The sequence below is a fragment of the Lepisma saccharinum genome, chromosome 8, assembly GCF_977018435.1.
Source record: "Lepisma saccharinum chromosome 8, izLepSacc3.1, whole genome shotgun sequence".
NCBI lineage: Eukaryota > Metazoa > Arthropoda > Insecta > Zygentoma > Lepismatidae > Lepisma > Lepisma saccharinum.
The window spans coordinates 49499628-49524896 of NC_139236.1; the positions used below are offsets into that span (position 1 = coordinate 49499628).

Here is a 25269-nt window from a genome sequence, read left to right on the forward strand (position 1 = left end):
TATAACCAAGCTGGTTCAACCACTTGGTCGTTTCAAGTAATAAGTGGGATGTCACCAGTGAGACATTGACGTGCAATTTGAAAACTAAATCCGAAATAGATTAAATAATGGATTTTAATTCTCAGGATGATTCTCTGTGACACAGTTAACATTTAATGAACTAATAGAGGTTGAATTAATTCAAAATACCAAGAATATGAAGCATTAAATTGCAACTTATCTATTTGGCTATGAGGAAGCTCACAGAACTAGCAAATGGTCCTTGACAAGTTACATCTTTCACCACATCTTCAGAGCACATGTTGTGTGGTATTTAGTACAAGTTCTGTCATATTCATGATTTTATCGAATTGTTATTTCAACATTTTATGGTATAAGAATGAGAGATTAATTCTCCTTGTATTTTCAGGTGAGCCGGAGCCGATGGGATGTATTGAAATTATAGCCACTGTGGGATCTGTACTCATGATGCTGGTAACCTTTCCCATCTCATTATTCGTGTGCTTCAAGGTATGTATATTAAGGATAGACTAAATAGAGAGAGAAAGTTTTGTGTGTATTTTTAATAAGAGCAAGTTCATTATAGGCATTCCTATCTCTTATCTATAATATCAATTCCTGTTTTTCGCTCTTTTCAGTATTTTAGAGAATACTTGATCTACATAAAATCTTTCTTGAGAATATGACCTGCACAAATTGTAATCGCTTTTAGTCACAACAGTAAAATTGTGAGGAAGAAAAATTAACTGAAAGTTTCAGATTTTCTGAAACGCTTGATGTTAAAAGTTTCAGATTTTGTAAAAACTTTGATGTTAAATCTGCTTCCTGCATAATGGGAAGAAGAAAAAGTAATTGTATTTTTAGTATTTGTTTGTTGTCATAGAAAGAATGCAAAAGAATATATATATTGCTTCTAGCACAAAGTCTTCTTACATATTTAAATGTACATATTTCCTTTATATTTCCGATCAGCTGCGGTGGCTCAGTCGGTAACGCATCTGACTACCATGCTAAAGGTCCCAGGTTCGATCCCTGGCCGGTTCAAATCCGGGAACTTTTCCAACGTTGGAAGCAGCCCCGGCGCCCAGTGTCGAATAACATGGGTACCTGGGGGAAACCCTGGGGGTAAAGGTGGTCAGGGGCGTGATGCTGATCACATCACCCCCACTCACGACCGGATCAAGAAAGTGTGGGGCATTACCCCCACACCCCCTATACGCCTTCATGGCGTGGTGCTATGCACAGGGGAGCACTTTACCTTTTACCTTTACGCTTTACCTTTTACCTTTACATATTTCCTTTGTATGGTAATATAGAAATGGTACTGTGTTTATACAGAAATTACATAAGGCAGCAAATTCATAATCTTAAAGTAGTAATCTATGTGAAATATATCCACACATACAAATATGCAGTGTTACAAAATGTTCTCTAATAGAACTCTTTTTGCATAAATCCAGGTGTTTGAAACCCTTAGATTCTACTGTACAAAGCACCAAAAAACCATTCAAAATCTAAATTGTCAACTTTTAAGCCAGATGTGTTAGGAAAAAAGCATACTTTTTATTCTCAGTTTACAATTTAACCCTCCGTCATTCGCATCCTCATAGTAGCACAAATGTCCCACGTGCGGCACTCATGCGGAAATTTTTATTAGCTATTAAAGGAAATGAACTATAAAAATGAGAAAAATTATCTCATAGAATAACAAACTTTGCACCAAAACATTATTCTAAAAATAATTAAAGCTTTGCCATATAATAAAAAGAAACTAAAAAAATTAACTCACCATTCACAAAATTTTCAAATTATTTTTCAAAACTAATTGAAATCGTATAACTGGTATGAGCTTAATATACAAAATATTTGTTTCAAAATTCTCAGTCGAAATCTTACTGGCTCATAGAAAAAGCAATTAAATGTATAAAACACAACTCTGGGAAACGTCCAAAATATTTTTAAAATATTCAAATGTTAATATTTTCTCCTGCTTTTGCTAGATCTACGTAAAGAAAGACACTGACTCAAACAAAAGGAACTGAATGTTGTCAATTTTGAATATCGTTATTTTGGCAACCCTGACATCTCTCATGGGTTCTGCAATGGTTTCTGAATACAAATAATTTGCATTTCGAGCAATGTACCATCGTTTTATTGTTATTTTTGTTCTCCATATTCATGGCTGGCGCACCATGATTTAGGGTAGGAAACATTCCCATGGTTGGTACTGAGTGCCCCCTAAGGGGGACTGGGCACTAAGTCCTGCTGCATGGGTTATGGAGGGTTAAGGTATTCATTCTTGAAAATGTCATTTTTTTTCCAACAGCAAATCATATGACTATGCCTTGAATATGACATTTCTTTTTGTCATAAACATTGATTGATTGATTTGTTGTTTAGTCCACTTTATGCACAGTAAGGCTAATCGGGACTGGGCCTACAGTTTAAAGTGGAATCCAAACCCGGGACCCCTTGATTACAAGGGGACGACGTCATTAACATTGATAATTTCTATTTTTAATTTAATCATTTGCATTTGTGTGTCATTCTAACACTTCATAGCATAAAAGCAGTATTCACTTTTAATAAAAATGAGTTGCAACTCGATGGACACACAGAAATGTCCTGCTGCCACCAAAACATCACAACTACTGCAGGAAAACAGACACTCTTCAAATTATTGCAGCAATGTTACCTCCAAACTTCATAAATTACCAAATGTGTTTCTCGCTCTGCCCAGTATCCGGAAGTTTTAAATCTGTGCAGGGGTATAGTATCTAGGAAGTAATTTCTGTTGTTTAGAGATGCCCTTTACTAGGTGTCACTGTAGATTCCCAAGCTTTTGTATACTTGTGTCATAGAATGTTCCTGCCTGTAAGTTCAGCCAACCCTAAATGGTAATCATCAGATCCTCATTGTCCTTAAAATATTCTTCACTCAACACACATCCTCTCATGAATACCAAAAACAGTGTCCTTCAGTTTGTGAAAATCAAATGGCAGAGTGACATTCGTACTTGGCAGGAGCATCAGTGATAGCGGCCATGACATGAAATGGTTTCTTAAAGGGGTGTGTTAAGTTGGTTACTGATTGCTCCTGTCCAGTTGCCATGGTAACTCATTTTTTTTGTTTTGTTTATATTCTTTCCCAAGGAACTGATAAGCGTCGTTTGAGGGTGGCAGGAATGTGCATCTACATGACAAGTGTCTCATTTCACTCATTTATGTTAAGATATAGTGTAAATATTCATGTAAGAAAATTATTTACTATAACCCCCTCCCCCCCCTCATTTTTGTTTTTATTTTATCAGCTCCCCAGAGATTGATTTCTGGATAACCCTCATATTTGATGACTTCTGGGCTGCAGACTTTGCCCTTGACGCAGTGTGTGGCATTTTACATGTAGAAAGTTTGCAATTGTGTAAAGTTACTACTTAAAATTATTTATTGTAAAGGTCTTGTTGTCAGTGGCATATTCTGAAAATTTGACCTGGTTTTCCACAGTTCTTATTTATTGTATATATATTTATTATAAATTAAATAGATATAATAGAAATAAAATACTAATGCAGGCATACAAGTAAAACAAAACCACAAATCCCACAACTTCAAATTTTTTGCCAATTTCTGTACGTATGAAAAAAGTTAGTTTACAGATGGTTAAAAAAAACAATAACACAGCAGAATATGCCACTGCATGTATACTAAGTATATGCAAAGTACTATCTATGATAACGATCATAATATCTTGCAGGTTGTGCAAGAATATGAAAGAGCAGTCATATTTCGTCTTGGACGTTTACGCTCAGGAGGTGCTCGAGGTCCAGGAATATTTTTTGTTCTTCCCTGCATTGATACGTACTGCAAAGTAGACCTTCGGACAGTATCTTTTGATGTTCCACCCCAAGAGGTGAGTTTTTTTCTTCTTCTAAGGAGTCTTACTGATTCTGCATCCTTTGCTTGTGATTTTTTTTAGATCCAATAGGTTTTCACAGTGAATACAATTAATAAATAGGACTGCATATATATTTATCACAGATCAGCAAATAAAAATAGAAATTAATTTGGTTTATCCAGTATGTAGATTGCTTAATTGGAGTATAACATACCCATTGATTTATTTGTAGTGAGCAGATTTTAAATCATACAAGTAGTTTGCATTTGTCATGATATATTACGTACTTTCTTGTGTTACTTGAGCACAAGACCTATAACAGTTCTGATAATTTTTTAATGGCCTGCTAGTGTATATTTTTTTCACTAATAAAAATTAAGGTATGGAAATAATGTGTGCCAATTTTGAGTGATAGAAAAATATTCGTTCCTCATGGTGAAAAAGTAATGAAATGGAAGATATACAATAGCCTGCTGAATAAATGTACAGCAAATAACTATAAAAATGTAATTAAACCTTTCATGTGCATTTATTGGGATAAATTGTGATATGTTTGTAAATGTATTTCTTTTAATTGGGAGAATGTACTCTTGTTTTTAAGTACACATTATGCTTAGATAGGGTAATCAGTTTGAACTGGGATTGGAATCAATGTGCAATGTGCCACCTGGGACCTCTTGATTACAACGTGACCACTATCCTATCAGGGAGAGTCAAAAAAATGTCACAATGCCATGTTTTACTGATGTATAGAAGTCAGTATTAGTAATAACAAAACCTTATTTTATTTGTTCTTTACTTTATCAGCCAAGTAATTCTACGAATTTGAATGAGCTTATGAGTACAACAGTACTTCCAGAAGAAATATTAGCTTCATTATATCTGGCTAATGTATTTGTAGTTCAGTGGTCATTGGTTTTGGGGACTTGCTGGTATAATTCATACAGTGCATAACCAAGAACATAGAATGAAATAAATAATGAATTTTAAAAAATTATAGCACATATTTTTTAAAACATCAAGGAAGTTAAGAAAAAAATGACAACTGTTCTATTCATTATATACGCATGTGTGTGAATCTTGATATTGATGGAAAAGTAACATTAGAACATAGTGCTATTCCACTTATTGTTACGAAATGGTAAAAACTTAAATTTCAATTTCATTGTTGTTTATCTAATCATTTGCACTCTATTTACTAGTAGTAATGTTGGTTAACACTACTCTACATTTAGAATACCCATTATGAAATTGAACACATTAATTTAGTTGTGGTTAATAGTTGCATTTGATTAGTGACTACGTAGCTCTAAAAAGGGACTGTGTAATGATACATGCTATTAATCTGCATTACGCAATCCCAAAGAAAACCGCTTTCACATTCTGCAAAAATTAAGTGGGAATATCTGGCAGTTTTTCATGTCAACTTCATTGTTGCAATTGACAGTTAAGACTGTTTACATATGCACCTTTCTTGTATAGTCATATTAATAATAGTGACCCAGTTCAGAGTGTAAAACCTTCCTTAAATTATACATGCCAGATTATATCATGTGCAACAATTAGCTGAATTTAACTCAAAATAGGTAGTTGTTTTCAAATATTGAATTTGTTTACAAAATGCAAAGTGAATCTTTAATTATATATTACTCCCACATATTGACATAGAAACAATGAGAGATCTTTCACGAGTTTATGAATGTACATCACAGTAAAATATAATGTGAAAACATGTGCAAATCCAAGAGCTACAAAATTAATGTTTTCTTGGGTCTGTATCTCATTTGAAAGCAAAGATAGTCGATGAAACATTTAAGTTGTTTAAGGAAGTGTTGAAGATTTCCTGGCAACGAATGATGAACAGATCCTCTCGGGCTATCAACCAGACAAGTTCTGGAAAGATCTTCGCAAATTAGCCACAAGTGGCACAAGAAGTGAAGTAAACTAATAAAAAGAAATCATCAGGGTAGAAGTGCAGTTCTGAGTGTCAGCTTGGTTTATATGTATTTGGAGAAGGAGGTAGCGGACCAATTGTAAGCTGTGCATGCTGTGTCTGCACTGCTGCTGCTGTTGCTTGCCAGTCCAGGTTATTGTGAGTCCCGTGTCACGATTGAGATTCTACTTTTTTTCCATGAATGACTATTGCATCTTCGATAATGTGGTCCCAGTAGTTATGAATTGGTGATGCCTAATTTCTAATTTCCTGAAATCTATTTTGTAACCCTTATTGATTGAATGTTCTGCTTGTCCCAACTTCTTTGGATGGAAATTCTTAATCTAACTCAAGTGTTCTCAGCAACAATGCTCAAACGTACTCTCTTGTTTGACCTATGTATGCTTTAGCACATTTGCAAACAATCCGATTAACTCCAGGTGTTTTCATTGGCCCACTGATTTTGCAAAAAATAATTTTTTCTCTTAATCTACGTGAATATTCTGATGTATTTTTCACTCTAAACTAAAAGTACTGTAAGAAGGTGGGATCCTAAAATTTGTGACAACTTATGTGTTCATTTTATACTGTCAGATTTAGTTGAGGACAGTCACATTTTATTATATGCCTCTATACCATATAAAATGCATATTTGAGTAAAAGAGTATTTACATATTTATCGGGTCTTCCCTGATGCTGCTGCTCAGATTTACCACATATTAATTCTGATAAATTTGTGATTGATAATAATATATCCAATGCTCCTCTTGGAGCCTTCCTTGTTCAGATACTACATGTTTGTCCAGGAAAAAATATTTTGTTTTAAACCAGACAAATTGCAAAAACAGGGGATTTTCCAATATAACGGGGATGTCTTTTGTAAGTCATGCTGGCCTGTACTTCTCCACAGCAGAAGTATGTGCTTCTGAATTTTTGTCACTTTCGCAAATCATTGAAGTGATGGAAATTTGTCTGCTTAGTTTTGGTCCACCCTGTGTGTACCCATCTCCACCTGACCTTCATATTTTATTACATCAACAGTACACCTTAGTGATACATGAGTGTCATAAACTTACTGGCTTGCTTGACTTGGCACATGAAGTGCCAGCTTTCGATCTTGTCACCAAAGTTCCACGATTTGAGCCCAAGTCTGTTCTTTGTGAGCGTCTCTTCATCAATTTAATCAAATCATCATTCATACTTACCATTGCAATTAGCTATGTTCTTCTTAAATGTTTGCATAATCACTTTTTGTAGATGCAAAATAATATAATACTGTTATTTTTAGTTTTTTAATTTTTTTTCTGCAACGTTTTGTCCTGCTTTCTGTCTGGTTGCAATTAACCAAAAGAGGCAGAAAAGTAATGCTAAATAAGAAAAACAATCTCATGACAAGACTTCTCATTGTTTCTACATCTATATTTAGTTTGTATTTTGTGTCTAAAGCAAAACACGACTATGATAAAAAGCAGAATATTCTTTGGGATTGCAGCTTGTGCTTTTCTGACAAATTTTTTTTGTAGGTTGCAGCTTATTCATAGGAAAGATAATATTTATTTTCATTACTTAACCCCATATTCAGTAGAGTTAACAAGTGAATTGATTTCCAGGTTTTATCAAGAGATTCTGTAACAGTCAGTGTTGATGCTGTTGTGTATTATCGCGTGAGCAATCCAATAATGGCTACCAACAATGTGGAAGATTACAGGTAGATTTTTACTGTGGGTGAATACTGCAGAAAATAATCAACACCATTTTTGAATCTTTAATATTGCTTTCTCTTTGTTTTTTTTACTTCACATTTTCTTTATAAGAAAATTTAGTCACAGCGTTTATGAAACAAATATGGTAGGTATAACGTTTGGTTGATTTGGTTTGCAAGTGTGTGTGTGTGTGTGTGAGTTTGAATCTGAGCATGAAACATATACACCAGTTAGTTATCGAGTGGCACTGTTATGAACGCTTTAAAGACATTTTGGTCTATAGCAGCAAGTGAATGTTATACATGATAAAGTGTGTTTTCTTAATTTTATTGCTCTTCCAAGTAAATTAAATCAGTTATTTTCACGTAACATATCCTACATACCAAAATCGGGGATGGCCCATTTTCTTTTTTTACCAATATTGATAAAACACTGATATAAAATTCTGGTACTGGAAAATGATCTGATATAAATTTGCAGCTGTTTCTCAAAGAACCTGAATAGTTCTTTGTTTTTTCAACTAATATAAGTAACCATCTAGAAACTGTATTTTAACATTTGCTGTACAAACCCATAGTATAGGAGTTATACCCAGGGCTGTAGTCAAGGGTGTGTGGCAGTATATCCCTGGTTAAACTTATGCTACAATGTGCATACCTTCTACTTTTGTTTCATTTATATTTACACACTCCAGTGAGCTTATTATGGTCGCATACTTTCAATTTTACATGATTGGGAACTATGTTGAGAATATGAATATATGATGCACATCAGCATTTTTATCGACATTTTATTTTATTTGAGTACTATAATAATTTTGTAGAAATGTATACAGTTAGTTTTAGCAGAACTTTTGCTAGCTTCGTTGGTCCCTTTGTGTATGCCTTTTGCTATCAAAATCAACGCAGAAGTTTGATTTAGCATGACGTTAGGTTTGGAAGTATTGAGTAAGTCCCATGCAAAAGTCTCAACAATGTTTTCTCTTCCGCAACAATTTACGGTGGACTAGAAAGGATCCTGTCATTAAACATGACAATTGAGGTCTGCTGTATTTAAGTTTTAAGCACATAGAGAATGAAAAAAGTGAAGTGTTACTTTTCCTGTTCAGTTTCAAGCTTTTTTTATAGAAGTTTTTTTGCAGGTTTTTAATTTTTAGAGTAATTAGCAGTATACAAACTTATATTTAACAAAGCAATATTAACAAGGAAATAAAATACAATAACATAATGTAGCCTTTATGTTCAAATTCAGTCATTAAAATATGCATTTCATATATATATTTTAAAAATGCTTCCTCTGTTGTAATATGCCTCTTTTATGCTAATTATGGGCATATCTTCATCAGCATTCTACGGTGATTGACCTTTTTTTTTTTTTTTGTTTGTTGAAATTAATTGATTTCATCCACATATTTAATAGAAAATTCAAAAGTTAATGGAAATATCATCTCCGTTATGTTTCACAAAACGTTGCATATGCCCTGTGTAAATTTTGCAACTACAGCACCATTATTTTCACACATTTTTCATTATTTATATAAATGTTGGATTGGTAAATTTATCTGCAATGTTGCCTGTAAACTGATACACTGAGATGCATTGATAATTTTAACATTTACTTATCGAAGAAAAAGTTTTAAAAGTTATGGGGAAAATTTTAGGAACATTACTGTCGGAAAATTATAGATATTCGAGTTAAGACTCCAATTAAAATTAACCAGTAGACTTATATAAAAAGGAGTTACATAAGAATTTAGCTTATTCAATTCTGCATTAATCTATGCTAACCATTTTTTTTTTTCGATTATATCTTCTATTTTCTATTGTGGTGGGGGGCCATATGTAAATAACATGAAATTTAGTTCTGAACCTGTAAAGAATGAAAGTAGCTTACAACTAATTACAAATATAAAACTCAATCATATTTATATCATGAAATTTGCAAACGATCACTCTCTCTCAAATTCTATAAATAAAAAGCAGGTTGTCTGATCGCGATGAAATTTTAGTATGGTGCAGGTAGAAAGGTTTTAAACAGAATTCTTAATTTTCAGATTTTTAAAATCTGTAAAAAAAATAAAAAAAACATCAATTTTGCAAAACAACTTTTTCTTGGTATTAGGTAGTCTTACAAATAAATTATTGGTCTTCTTTTGAAGCTCTTTGCATCTGTTTTTAAAATCCATTATCATTGTCAATTCACATTGCAAAACTGATTTTTTGCATATTTTTATACAATGGAGTAAAGACGTACGTGGAACGTGGCAACACTGCACAGTGATGTCCATTGAACTGTGGATACTGTAGGCTGTCACAGTGAGTCAATGTGTGCAAAATGATTTTCCAGTCTGTCATCTCTATAACGTTTCTTCTTCTGTGCATCTACATTGTAGAGAATAAAGGCATTCGTGCTCCACAGTTCATGGTGTGCCGAAGACCCAGGCTAAATAACGTTTAGCCACAATATTATTATCAATTTTTCAATAAGTTATATTATATGTAGTGCCATCTCCCTACTATCATAGAAGGTAATTTTGTTATACTGTATGGTTGTGTGTGCACGTGCGTGCGAATGTACTTTTGTGAGCAGATGAGTTTAAACTGCTGTTAGGATTTTTTTTTCTTTGCACTGCTTTCCAGAGCATTGTTTATTCTCATACCTCTAATCCGACCATCTTAATATGATAAAGCTAGAGGCACATATTTTTGGTAAATAAAAAAGGAAAATTTCGGTACAAAAACAGTCTATTTCGGGTTCAAAAGCGGTAAATAAAATAAAATTTCGGTGTTATAGCAGTGAATAATCACATCAAAAGTGCTATATAAAATGACATTTTGGTTTTAAAATTGTGAATATAATCCTAAATTTGATTTAAAAACTGCACTTATTACACAAAATAAACTTATCCCTTCTAATAGCACATTTATGTAGTTACCAGAGTATTAAGTTGATTCCTGTGTAAAGGGGTCCATTTTTGCTTCTCAAATATTTGCAGCAGAATTAATCAATTTTCCTTGAATTCCATAACTCACAGGATACTTTAGACTTCAGAAAGTGTCGCGACGGTATATAAATGGTAAATTTCGTGTTTAAGAGCATATTTTGCAGTTCATTTCGCATTATTTCGTGACAAGACAGGGTAGGAAAATGCACCTCACACCTTTCAGAAACATGAAAAACTAATATTACAACATGTTTTGATATTTTGCGTTTTCGTCAAAAACGAAATTTGCATGCCTCTAATAATAGCAGACACTTCTATTTTTGTAGTTTTATTTCAGTAATGATACATTCATTATTTTGTTGTAGTGTCCCTATATCTACATGAAAAGTAAAGCAAATAGAATCTTCATACATACGAACAACATACTCACAGGAAAAAGTACAATATATTGTGCTTTTTGAAAGCAGCCAGTAGATAATTTTACTATGTTGCCATCTGCAAGTAGTAGTTTGGCCTGAACAGATCCATTTTAGGTGAAAAGCTACAATGAAAATTTCATGAAAAAATTAAAGGAAATTTTAACATTTGAAGCTAACATTTTAAGCTCATTTTTTAAATCAAGGTACTGTTTTTTTCTTTAATCGATAAACAAGTAAAACAAATTCATAATGTAAATTATCTATTTGCTTTTTTAAAAAATAATCTGTTAAAATTACTCTAATACAACTACGTAGTATATTGTATTCCTGAGTTTGATTCATGTTTTACATCAAAACATCTAGCATATTAAAGACTTTTAACCATTGAAATAACAGAGTTCTTAATTACATCTTTTTCTTCTTCTCTATGATGGTTATTCCGTGCCAGTTTTTACTCCCTGTCTGTCAGTTCATACTAGCTATCTACTAATTTCATGTTTTCCGGTAAGGCCTCCCTGATGATTGGTGGTAATACTGTTGCCTTGCAACGGAACCGAGGGGTCCCTGGTTTCTTTCCCACTTTAAACTGTAGGTCCAATCCCAGTTAACTTACTTATCTGAGCTTGAAACAATCTTTGACATTTTCCACCTTGAGATGGTTTCTAGAAAGAATTGATTATGACTATATAAAGAAACTCATTCAAAAACTTATATGTTTATTTTAAAGATGTGTTATGTTTCATGCAGAAGGTTTTCAGTAATAAAGAAAGTTTATTTTTTTAATATATACTTTTTTAAAGGGGTAGTACAATGTTTTTGCAGACAATACTTATGCATGCAGACTTTCATTTGGCACAAGGAATTTTTGTATTGGTTTCAGTGATGCAGTTTGCATGCATGCCTTTAACACAGCAAAAATTGGAAATTGTATAACATGTCTTATAATAATTCTTCTGACAGGTTTTCTTTTTATTATTTCATGTTGCTTTTGTACCACTTTTGGCTAATTGCAATCATGATGAGTGGTGGAATATAAGAGGACACTCACAAAGAACACCTATGCTGAGATTTGAACCTGGGAATTTTGGTATTGAGGTCGAAAGTCAGCCACTTAACATGCTTGGCCACTGAGCTCACTTTTATCATGTGTTACATCCAATAATATTAGTAATAATTAAAAAACTTTTTTTATATGTGCAAATTTAAGTTATATCACAAACACACACATCCTTCTCGCAACAAATGAAAGCATAGTACACCTTTCTCCACATTGCATAAAATCAGGCCCACTTTACATTAACATTCTAACTGCGGTAAACTATAACTTGATGTGGAAAGTGTTCAATGTGTGTAATGTGTGTTGTGAAGTTACAACCTTTTCCCCAACATGTTATGTAATTGTCCTGTGTTATGATTGCTACAAACCAAGATTATAATGTGCTAATACTTATCCCTCACACACTTAATTTTCAGCATCCACCTGATGAGAAATGCATGTATTTCCTATTCTTAATGTGACTTATTGATTTAGCACCTTTTTTATTTTAGTTTGTGTACTTGACGTGTGAAATTCATTATAAATATACATGCTTTTAACCCAATAATTATATGCTTCCTTTACAGATATGCAAGAATAGTGTGATATTCATGTAGTCTGTAGTTATTCAGTTTTATTATAGTTGCAATGCCTAACATATTATACAGTATTCTTAATATAAGTAGTGCTGAAGCATGCTTTTTTTTTGGTAGTTGTAGAAGTTTAGAAAGCTCTAACAATAGGATGATAAATCATACAACAAGCCATAACCCTGTTAGATTATTTTGTACCTTGCATTTAATAAGTTTAATCCATCTGAAACTCAAACTCAAACCTGAAACCATCAGAGACTAGATTTTGAATGAGTCATTCAGCGCAATTCGTAACGAACTCTGAGACCTTGCCATTTTGTAATCATGGATCAGTGTAATTGTTTGGTGAAAGCAAGCACGTTTGGTAATCGTGTTCTCTCTCGATGTGGTGACATTCCGTGGCCACCAAGATCTCCGGATTTGTCCATACATGATTTCTTCTTGTGGGGCCACCTTAAGAGTCAAGTGTACACATCTCGGCCAAGAAAAAGGGACGAATTGAAGCAATGAATTAAAGATGGAATTTGTGCCATCCCACCTGACATGTTGCAGCGATGAATGAGGGACCTCAATAGCAGGATTGCAAGAATGCAGAGCTAGCAAAGGACGTAATTTTCAAAAAGTGATACTGTGGATTACTGTATCTTAAATGGCAAGTTATAACAGTTCAATTTCTGTCAACCTATGTTTTTTTTTTATCTGATTTCTCTGATGTCTGGTGGGTTTTTCAAAAGTTCCCGTTTTTCTGTGTCACTCTGTACAAGTATTTTAAAAGATAAAATTTATACTGGGAAGTGATACGTGCCAGAAATGTACAAGTTGCTAAACTTTTGTATTAATACCAGATAATAATTAACAGTCTTGAAATAGTTGTTGCCATCCCCAGAATTGATTGTAAGGTTAGGCATAGATATTTCTTTCTGTTCTTTCAAATTTACAGTAATTCACTTTCCTGTCATTGTTTCAAATAACAGAATATATGTATAATCAGTGTTCAAAGTGAGGGGGATGCAGGGGATGCTATCCCCCCAGATAAGAAAGCTTTCATAAAGCTTTTCCGCAACTAAGATAATTTGCTCAAGCATCCCCCACCTACTGCATTGTCTCCATGTTGATCCACATACATATCCACCCTCCTATCCCCAAACTAGACCAAGCACCCCTCTGAGCTAGGAATTTCCACTTCAAGTACTGATACATGGATCATGTGCATCAATGTGAAAAGCTATCTTGCAAACTAACAGTAGAAACGTGCATGTTTGCTAGTTCCTCTCTATAGACATAACCAGATTGCAAGACATGGTTGAAATTGAGTAGTTAGTTTTCAACTTTACATAGGATCCTCTTAATTGTTATCATTGTTTGTTAATATTAGCTGAAGAGAATATCAAGAGTATATTCTTTATAACATTATACATGTAATATGACACAGTGATATATTATCACACTTTGGAAGTTCAATCCATGATAATGTGATTTAAAATTATGTGGATATTAGTTATGCATTAACACTAAATTTTGCTCAGTTTCTTGGATCTTGGCAAACATACCTTGTGTAATAAATAGAGCCACATATTTATAGTAAACAAAATATCAAGATTTCAGTACAAAAACTCAGCATATTTTGGGATCAAAGGCGGTATATAAAATGGCATTTCGGTGTTAAAATGGTGAATAAAAATTTGATTTAATGACATTTGAATGGTAAATTTGATTTAAATACTGCACTTATTACACAAAATTAACATTTTACTTCTAATAGCACATTTATAGTTATCAGAGTATTAAGTTTATTCTTGTCTGAAGGAGTCCATTTTCGCTTCTCAAATATTTACAGCAGAATTAATCGATTTTTCATGAATTGCATAACTCACAGTATAATTCAGACCTCAGAAGGTGTCGCGTCAGGCCTGTAGCTAGAGGAGGGGCAGGTGGGGCATCAGAGCCTGCTTTGCCCCCCCTTTGAAAAATAAAGAACACATTCCTACCTGGAATTCTCACTAATCTTTACAATTATATACTGTATTGCTCTAGAAACATAATAAAGACATTTATTGATTTGGTGATTTATTAAGGTGTGTTGGATTCCGTATAATGTCATACCAGGATTGGAGGGAAAAATCCCTTCCAGATTCAGACTTCGGGAAATGATTTTGCAGTTTTCAGTATCTAGAACAGTTGTGACATTTTGAGTAGTCTTGTATTAAAGGTACCTAATGTGTTTGGATGTTTTTCTTGGATGTGTTGCTATGAACTTTGAATTGCTCAAATTTTTGTTTCCCAAGTCTCTACCTTTTGGTAGGCTAATAGTGATTCATGTGGTAGAGAGAGGGAGTGGATATTAGCGTTGCTTTCCTGCCACTTCTAGCTAATTGCAACAATGAGTGATGACGTGAATTTGATGAAGAGACACTCACAAACAGTGCTGCAACCATAAGGGGGGCTGCGAGCATTGTCCCCTCCGACGTTGGACGGAAGTCCATTCTAGGGGAAACAAACATTGAAGTAAAAAAACAAGACTAGCAGAATCTAAGAATAGCAGGACAAATGGACACTCAAGATGGAATTAGTTTTCATGTCTTCCTTGCATTTTTCTTCCAGACAGCCAAGGGCACAGAGGGGCAATTGCTCCCCTTGATTTCAAATTTTACACAAATAAAAATACATTTCGTAAAATTTGATTGTTCGTTTCGCTCGCAATCTCAGCTGTTCTTATAGTCCCAAGGCGACGCGAGTAGGCCCTGGGAGCCAAACGATCTATATGGAAAAAAATATGTTAAAGAGAATGCTGCCAAGGTGCCCCGTAAAATTATTTGCACCCTATTGAAATAATTTCTCTCTATGAAACTTAATATGAAATATTAATGATGACACTGTAATCCAAGTCATTCATCAATCAAGGGATTCCTATTTGTTTGTCAGGTGTCAAACACATGTATTTCACCTATAATATAATATAATTCACACAATATTTTGCAAAATGTTTAACGTAACCAGTAGGCAAACATTGTCTGTAGTGATGCAAGAGTCTCCCCTTTGAAGGAAATTGAGTCCGTGGTGGAGTGAGACCCATGTTTTATCAAGTCCAAAAAATGGTATTACAAATTTTTACACAATTCATCAAAGTGTAGATAATATATACCATTATTATTTAATTAATTCAATTTTTCTTGCATAACACAACACAATGGTGTTGTTGGATTCTCGTTAAATTCTTTTGTTCGTAAAAATCTTGCATACTGGAAACTAGAGGGAAACATTATGAAGCACGATTTATGAAGGGCTGTCCCTTAATCAGTTCTGCAGAGAGGCCCAAAGGTTGGTACATATTAATCATCTATTAATATTATCGACCTGTAAATATCAAGTAGATACAGTCCCGATTATCCTATTTATGCTAAACTTTATCTTTATATTCTTTGGCAATCCGAAAGGTCATTATCGAAATATTGTTATTTGCTAGGTTTTTTTTTTTTTTTTTTTTTTTTTTTCCGTTGGAGTTTCAAGATATCATCCCTTTTCTGTTACTTATTTCTTTGGGGGGAGGGGGCAGTGGCATGCCCAAGGAGGGTTGGTGGGAGGGGGCAGTGGCATGCCCAAGGAGGGTTGGTGGGGGTCATAACCCCCCTTTCGGTCCAGTATTTCTAAAAAAAGAACGTTAAAGGCAGGATAATATGACAAAATGAGGGCTGATTACTTTTAAAAAGTACCTATAACCCCTCCCTTTCCAAAATCCTGGGCATGCCACTGGGAAGGGCAAGTGCCTCTGTGTACCCTGCTATACCTGCCAATGCGACACAATATATTAAAAATTTGCCCCCTTTAGGATTGACTTCGCTCCCCCTACAAAGAATTCCTGGCTACAGGCCTGTGTCGCGTTGGTAAATAAACCCTAAATTTCATGTTTAAGAGTTTATATCCCGTTTTGCAGTTCATTTCAACATGATTTCGTGACAAAACGAGATAGCAAAATGCACCTCACACCTTTGAAAAACATGATCAATTAACATTACAAAGCTATATTTCGCATTTTGTGTTTTCGTCAAAAACTAAGTATGCATGCATCTAGTAATAAAGCAGTAAATACTTTAATATATTAATTATTCACAACAAATTGAAGAAAGGGGGATGAATTTATTCTGCTTTTGGTGTAAGTGCAATTTTTTTCAATAACTGCTGTACATGATATGAAATTTGTTATATATTATTTTGGTGTATTATTGTCGTTTGTTGAAATTTTGTCACTATTCTCGTCGTGTTTGTGCCTACATGTAAGGCTTATCATCCTATTGTTACTTCTCTTCTCTGTAGTTTTTAAGACCTGAATGTGACTATGTAAGGTCGATAGTAGTTCTGCAGAATGTACACATAAGACTGTATTTTATGGTTATGATGCATTTTGGAATTGCTTTGTAGAGCTTTGTTTGCTGATTGTTTTGTGTTTCTGTTGAGTACAGGTACTTACTAAAGACAGTGTGACTGTTACTGTTGATGCTGTTGTGTACTACAGAGTTCAGGAACCTCTCAGTTGTGTTGTGAAAGTCAATAATTACAGGTAACGTTAACATTTTTATTTTTCTCTTAGTCCATATCTGTCTTGAATAGTTACGTAAATTTTGGAAAGCTCGAAGTTGTTCGAATGTAAATATGTTAGCAATCTGGTATTCACAGTTATCTAGTCTCATTATTTCTCCCTTCTCCTCACCCCTTTCCACACGTTGAAGAAGTAATCGACACACTGTGGGAGCCAGTGGCGTCGCACAGTTTTATGAGGCTTCTCTTAGTGGAAAAACTTATCGAGAATACTATAATGTGTATACCATGGAAAATGCCAAAGGAGTGACCTTTCTGGGATTATTCAAAATTTCAAGAGCTCAATGAGAGCATGGCAGGTTCCTATACCTCGCCCCCTCCCACACACACACACACACAGTGGGGGTTGCGGGGTGACCTCTACACCACTGGTGGGAGTTAATTTTGATACTCTTGAGTGAAATGTCGAGTGTATTCTTTTCGATAAGGGAATACCTCTGTGGTTAAGTGTTGATTATTGGAGCTGAGATACTGATGTATCGGTATTTTGCCGATACTAGTGTTATCAATATTGGAAAATATTGGTTGAATTTTATTTACTGATATCGGCTGATACTTTCCTGGAATTTAGATTGTTCTCAGGGTCCATGCAACACTTTCTCAGTCTAAATATCCTGGAAGTTATGCAAACTTCCATGCTTCCATTGATTTTGTACTACTATTATGCAGAGGCGAAGCGTGGTGTCGCTGGAAGGGTTGGCACAGGTGTGCGAGTTCGTGTTGTTATGCGACTTTTTTAAAATATAAAAAATATAACCTTTAAAGTTATTTTTGAAAATGTAACAACATATTCCTGCATTGATCAACGTACCTGAATAGTAACGCTTGAGGTGTGTATTTTTTTTATTTTATTGTAAATTGATGCTTTAGATGTCATTCCAGTGGCAGTCCTCAATGTTCCGATGCCCCTTCTTTCTTCCTATGCCCGGTAATAGGCTTTTATGCTTGTTTTTGTAGCATTCCAGAGTAATATAAGTCATTATTCCCCTTGCTCACTTCACGCTCACAACAATGAAATCCAAACCTCCCCCGGCAGAGTGGTTAGCACATCCTGCTATGGTGCCAGGGGTCCTGGGTTCGAATCTCGGCCTGGGCATGGATATTTCTGACTGTCCATCCGTCAATTTCATCATATCAACACTCTTCCACATCTTCGCAAATTAGCCAAAAGTGGCACAAAAAGCGAAGTAAAAAAATCAATCAAAGAAAAACGAGCGAAAAGAAAAAACAAGATAAAATGTATCAAAAAACAACAACGGGAGTAAATCAAGAAACTAACAAAAACGCAGAACACTGGGATAGAAACATTTTTTTCACCCTCGGGACAAGTTGTCTTTGCGATTCTAACCTCACCTTATCTTTTCCCTTGTTGGACACCCCACGCTGGACAAGAAACAGATGTGAAGCCCAGTTTGTACCATGTGTCCAGCGTTGCCAACCTCCCAATCAGGAAAAGTGTGCTGATTAAACTTTTAAATTTTGCTAAATGCAACTAAATTGTGCTCGGATTACTTAGGTTCATTTTATGCATCTACGTGGTCTGTTAGGAAAGTAATGAGACTGATTTTCTGTAAACGATAAATTTTATTATTTTTACAAATAGCTCCCTTGGGCAGCTACACAGCGATGTAGGCGTTGTTTCCATTGTTCGTAGCAGTGTTGGAAGGCTTCTGCTGGAATACCTTTTAGCTCGTCGGTTACGCTCTTCTGGATATTATCCAAAGTATCAAAATGGCATCCTTTAAAGTGGTTTTTGAGCAAGGGAATAAAGAAAAAGTCACAGTGACTGAGATGAATTATGATTCATCACCTGTGATCACGCAACTGAAGAATTCTGGCTCCCTGTCAAGGTGGTCCAGAAGATCAAGACACATCCCTCCGATGCGTTTTCTGCTCACGCGTGAGGTTCTTTGGAACAATCTTGGGGCACACTTTTCTCATGTCTAAATCTTGTGTTAAAATTCCATGGACAGTACGCACGTTCAAATTTAACTCACTACTGATCATTCTCACCGTTAATCGACGATCTGACCTCACAAAAGACCTCACTCTTTCCACATTGTCATCCGTTTTTCAGGTTGAAGGTCTTCCCGCACGAGGTTCTTCTTCCACTTGTTCTCGGCCTTCTAAAAAGGACTTGTGCCATCTCAACACTTGTGCCCTAGATAGTGCATGTTCTCCATAAGCCCTTTGTAACTTTTCATATGTCACAGTAGCGGTTTCGCCAAGCTTAACACAAAATTTGATGGCACAACGTTGATCAAACTTTTGCCAGTCCATTTTCATAACGCACCTCACAAACACAACTTCACGTGAGACGCTCTCAACAATCGTGTAGCAACTGTAGCAAGTTGAAACTTGTACTGAGTCAACGGTAAGCGTTCACCTACCTGCCGTGTGAAGGTGGGGGCAGCAACGTTGCCGGTTCGTGCACAGTGTTGCCAGTCTCATTACTTTCCTAACAGACCACGTATTTTGGAGGCAGTTGTGATGTGAACATGCGTTGTTGATTAGTTAAACAATATTGGTAATTTCCTCCATTAAATTAGTTGCAATGGTTTAACCAATATAATTTGTTCAATATAACGCTTGAAAAAGTTTGAGAAAATTCGACGACTGCAAACGGCGACGGCTTGTTTTATCTGTGACCCCCAACTTTCTAGCAATTTCCTTCAATAAAATGTTCCTCGTGACCTAAGTAAGGAAAGATAAAGAAAAGATGAAAAGAAGACTGTGGACTAGATGTAGCTGGATCGGCATGCTACCTTTTGTTTGAAACAAATAAGATTTGCGATTTTATTTAAATTTATTTTTTTCAAAATATATTCCTCTGAATTCAATTTATCTGTCTCCCAGGGGGGCATGTTTATAGATGATGCTAAATTTTACCATTATTCCAAACACAGGGTGCTAGGTGCCAATGAAGTTCAAATTGTACTACGTTTAGCACAATTATGCTAGGGTTGGCATCACTGCGTGAGGCTGGAATCGCTGTGTCCATTTCAGGTGAACGCGCCCCTGAAATTATGCTTTCCCACATGAATCACATAGAATGTTATTGGACCAGCTGAGGTTCTTGGAGAAGTGGCTCCACATGCGACGATATAGTCTCTGGCAGGGATGGAAATTTGTGGAAATTATAAGTAATAAAATAATCCATAATAGATAAATATATTAGGGTAGGCCCGGCCTCCGGGCCTCTTATGACGCTTCGCCACTGCTATTATGTAAAAACACTATTTTTTTGTATTTGTTATGTTCCCCATGCACTTTGCACCATGCGATTAGGCATGTATATGGGGGATCTTGGTGTAAGGCCCCACACATTCTTCAACCTTGGCCATTTTGGAGGTTATATGATCAGCACCTTCCCCTTCTCCCAGGTACCCATTTATTTGAGGCTGGGTGAGTGGCAGAGTCAGTTTATGCAGGCACAAGGCCAGAAAATTTCTGACCTTATATCACACACCCTGGAAATCGAACCAGGGTCTCCCGTGTGGCAGTCAGACACCCTACTGATTAGAAATTTTTCATGTTTTAAAGCAAAACTGTGTAAATTGAGGGTTATAAATGGAGTACAATACTCACCCGCTAATATTGATCAATACTTTGAACAACTTCTAATTATTCTGGAGCCAGTTGAAGAGAAACAAATTTCTGTTACTTTAGCATAATGTTCGTGCATTGATTGAAAGTGTCATATAAGTTTCAAATAAGATGTATTTTGCCACATTCTGTGATAGGTGCATGTAGCATGTAGTGTTGAGACACCCACACCAAATTTTTATAAATAAATGCACCACTGTTAATTTGTTATGTTGCAAGGATTGAGGAGACAGAATATACACAGGCAGACTTTATTATCTAAATAATAATTCTTATTCGTCTTCAAATTGTGTCCCTCAAATTGACCATTAATGTTGTCCACAAGTATTACTCGATTGAACTTTTGATCAAATTTGCGTAACAAATTTTTGGCATGTTTGCAAATTTAAATACTTTCATGAGTCGATTATTTGAAAATACTAGTGGTGCGAACAGAGTTAAATAGGCAAATTTCCTACTGATGCATGTGTCTGTTAAAAACACTAAAGAGCATACAAACAGCATGATAAAAAAACACTTTAAGAGTTCTTCCGAGCTTTCAAATCCATCTCGGAATTATCATCAGGGCTGGTCGAGGTGCGACAGAAAGGACGCGGTTGAAGTTCCACTGGCAGTACTCGCTGTGTCTGCCGGAAGATGTTGTTGTGGTATGCAGTGTTGGTAAGTTCTTGTATGTTTGGATTGTTGGCTGGGGGAGATGGATTTCTATGTGGAAATCTTTATTTATCATGGTACAACACGGCAGAACTTCAACCGCGTCCCTTCCGTCGCCCCTCGACCAGCCCTGATGATAATTCTGAGATGGATTCGAAAGCTCAGAAGAACTCCTAAAGTGTTTTTTATCGTGCTGTTTGTGTACTTTTTAGTGTCTTTAACAATTATGTTGCCAGCACTTGACGTAAGAAGTTTTTTACTGTCATGATATACATGTGTCATAACTTACTGAATATCTAAGAATATCTTACAAATTTTTTGTTTAATTATATAAATGCAAAAGTTATAAGTGTGAGAGTCAGTTATTATATATTAATATTAAAAATTATTGCCATATGTTAGCATATGTATCTAAAAAAAAAATAACATATTACCTTTTCAAACTTATTGCAACTTACATTAGATATGGTTGTGACCAAAGTTGCTGGTGATACGCATACAGCACAATAATATTGTTTTGGGGCATATTGTCAATAGATTATCACATGTAATTTGCCTTTCCTAAGTATGTTTTTAACATCTTTTGGTGAGGAAAGATCCTGAGTGTTGGGTCTGATTTCAATTTAGGTGATTTTTCATTTAAATTGTGTTGGTTACTCCAGATTTTTCTACTAAAATAATTTGCTGGAGGACCAAGGATGTGAAATAATGGAGTCCCAAGATTCCAATACCATGATAATAACTTCCAAAAATGTAAAAGTACCTGGTCACATAGGTCCTACAGAAGAACTACTATTTTCATGAAAGATATTATAAAATTGTGATTTTTTTAAAATTGTAATTTGCTACAATTGAGCATAGTGTTTTTCTGTTCTATAATTAAGAATGGTTCTGTGTGAACAAACCCCTGATGAATATAGCAGAATCATAATTATTGTCAGTTATTGCGATGTACTGGCTTTTAAGAAAAATATGGTTTGTTACTAACAACATACTTTGAGTTCGATTGATACTAATTTTGTTTCTTAATTTAGCCATTCAACTCGTTTGCTTGCTGCTACAACTCTGAGAAACGTATTGGGAACCAGGAATTTGGCTGAAATTCTTTCTGAAAGAGAAGCAATTTCCCATACCATGCAATCGTCCTTGGATGAAGCCACAGATCCATGGGGTGTGAAAGTTGAACGTGTTGAAATGTAAGTTTCAATTATTACATTTATCTTGTTATCTCTTTTTAATGTTTATGTTACGTATAAACTTTAATTTCATCCTATGTAATTTTTTTCATTTTTCACCATTTATGTTGTGCCTCCCCGATGGCGCAGTGGTAGCCTTGTAATCAAGGGTTCCCAGGTTTGATTCCCAGTGGAGGCACATAGTGGTTCGGATCCCACTTTAAACTGTAGGCCCAGTCCCAATTAGCATTACTGTGCATAAAGTGGACTTGAATCATGAAATCAATCAATCAAAATCACCATTTTTGTTCCTGCTGAATGTTTTTAAAGGGTGGCTTTGGCAGTTAATACAGGGTGTAAAAAAGGACTTATGAAAAGAAACAGTTATTATTCTCCAACAAAAGCAGATATTCAGCTCATTTAAGGTGGAAATAGAAAGAGCGGCAATAGGGTTTCAATTTTTTTATTATTTTTCAACATACTCCCCTGCAACTCCAAAGCACTTTTCCCATCGGTGCTCCAACACCTGGATACCTTGCAAAAAAAATTCTTCCGACTGGTCCTCCAACCATGAGTCCACAGCCCTTATCACCTCAGAATCATCAGAAAACTTTTGCCCACAAATGTCACTCTTCAAATGTTTGAACAAATGGAAATCACTGGGGGCCAAATCTAGGGAATAGGGTGGGTGGGGCAACAATTGGAACGATGCATCTGCGATAGCAAGCCCTCGCAATGCGTGAGGTGTGGACAGGTGCATTGTCCTGGTGAAGGAGCACACCACGGGTCAACATCCCACGCCTCTTTTTCTTGATGGAATCACGTAATTTCTTGATTAGGTCACTGTAGTATGTGCCAGTGATGGTTTGCCATCTTTGTAGATAGTCCACAAGTAGGACACGCTTGCAGTCCCAGAAAATTGAGGCCATCACCTTTTTTGCTGACGTTTGCACCTTGAACTTCTTCTTGGTGGAGAATGTGGGTGTTTCCACTCCATGCTTTGTGATTTTGTTTCTGGGTCGAAGTGATAGACCCATGTTTCATCCATAGTTACAAATCGGGGAAGGAAATCGTCTATATCAGCACGAAAGTTGTCAAGAAGTTCTTGACTGATGAGCACTCAGGTGAGCTTCTGATGTGGGGTGAGGTTTCGAGGGACCCATCTTGCAGCAATTTTTTTAATTTGCAATTTCTGGGTTATTATGTCTTGCACAGTGCCATATGACAGGCCACACATCTCAGCAACATGACGGATAGTGACTCGACGATCCTTCAGCACGATACCGTGGACTTTGTTAATGTTTTCTGTCGTCATGACAGTTTTTGGTGCTCCACCTGCATATCCTCACACGACTCTCTCCCACAATTAAACTCACGACACCATCTCTTCACCATACTGTATGAAGGAGTACTGTCCCCTAGTGTATCCACCAAGTCCTCATGAATTTTGGATACCGTCCACTTCTTCTTCACAAAATATTTGATCACCGCTCTCACCTCAGTTTTCTCCATTCTGGCACATTGACACAACTTCACTCAGTTAAACCCCTGTAAAAAGAAAACTCTACGCTACTCAGACTTACAATTCAGAATGAAAGCATATAAAGGATCACTAAACAATAGCAAAATAAAAAATCAATCATAACGTCATTCCTTCTATGTTAGGGTCGGAGCAACCTGATCGCCCCTCGTAATTTATGAACTGATGTGTTCTATGTGGGACCCCTCACAGGTAATCAAGTGATGAAGTCTACATACAAAATTAGCCACCGCAGACCACTTTATTTAAAGTGAAAGTTGGGGAATTTTGAAAATACATCCAAAAATGTGGAAAAATTAGGGAAAATTAAATGTTATTAAATTGCCAGGATTTTCTAGTGAAATATAAACTATGCTTTTTCTTGAACTAGTTTCGTGCAGGTAGATATTTTTGTATAAAAATGTTTAATTGTAATATAATTAAGCCTTGTTTCCATATTAAAAAAAAAAAGAGTTGCTGACCAAGGCAGTTTATTAAGATAAAAAACACTTAACAGGTAACGTTTCAACCCTGTATCAGGTTCTTCCTCAGATGAAGAACTTAACTAAAATGATGAAATGTACTACATACAGAAAGATTACATACACATAGCAGGGTCACTAGCCACACAACAACAAATCAAGTTGATAGTCCTTATCTAGGAAGATTTCTCCAAAAGAATTAAACTTATCACCTCTTGACAGTTGACTAATGGGTCTACTACTGACAGGTGATTGACAGGTCAAGATTAGCAAGAGTCTGGAACCACCTGCTACCACTCGCCCACACCTCCTGCCTTTTTGGATGTGGATGAATACCTGTTTAATAATTAAATCTTGGTTTCAACATATTAAATCACCACAAAACAGTGTGGAACTTTATTTTAGAATTCCCTGAGAAACATGGAAAATTCGGGAATTTATTTTGCTAAAATAGGTGAGAACTCAGATTACCAGAACACAAAATTTAAACCACAGTAATATGTATAACGTTCATGTTAATTCTTCCTCTGCAGCAAGGACGTGCGGTTACCAGTGCAGTTGCAGAGGGCAATGGCAGCTGAAGCAGAAGCCGCAAGAGAAGCAAGAGCCAAAGTGATTGCGGCCGAGGGTGAAATGAAGGCTTCACGAGCTCTCAAGGAAGCTTCAGATGTGATCGCAGAAAGTCCAGCGGCTCTACAGGTAAGTTACTTTATATTAA

General features: G+C 35.6%; 1 protein-coding gene across 5 annotated transcripts in view; it reads left to right on the forward strand.

The window, feature by feature from the left end:
- LOC145990989 (band 7 protein AGAP004871-like) overlaps positions 1–25269 on the forward strand; it is an 86501-nt gene that overhangs the window by 53835 nt on the left and 7397 nt on the right. For 4 of the 5 annotated variants that reach the window (XM_083126620.1, XM_083126624.1, XM_083126623.1 and 1 more), the window contains 5 exons: positions 410–510; positions 3754–3909; positions 16980–17077; positions 22410–22571; positions 25085–25250. In XM_083126620.1, the coding sequence (XP_082982746.1) occupies positions 410–510; positions 3754–3909; positions 16980–17077; positions 22410–22571; positions 25085–25250 (683 nt within the window). Of the gene's footprint in view, positions 1–409; positions 511–3753; positions 3910–7437; positions 7536–16979; positions 17078–22409; positions 22572–25084; positions 25251–25269 lie in introns of all 5 variants that reach the window. The other variant, XM_083126622.1, reaches the window with a different exon arrangement.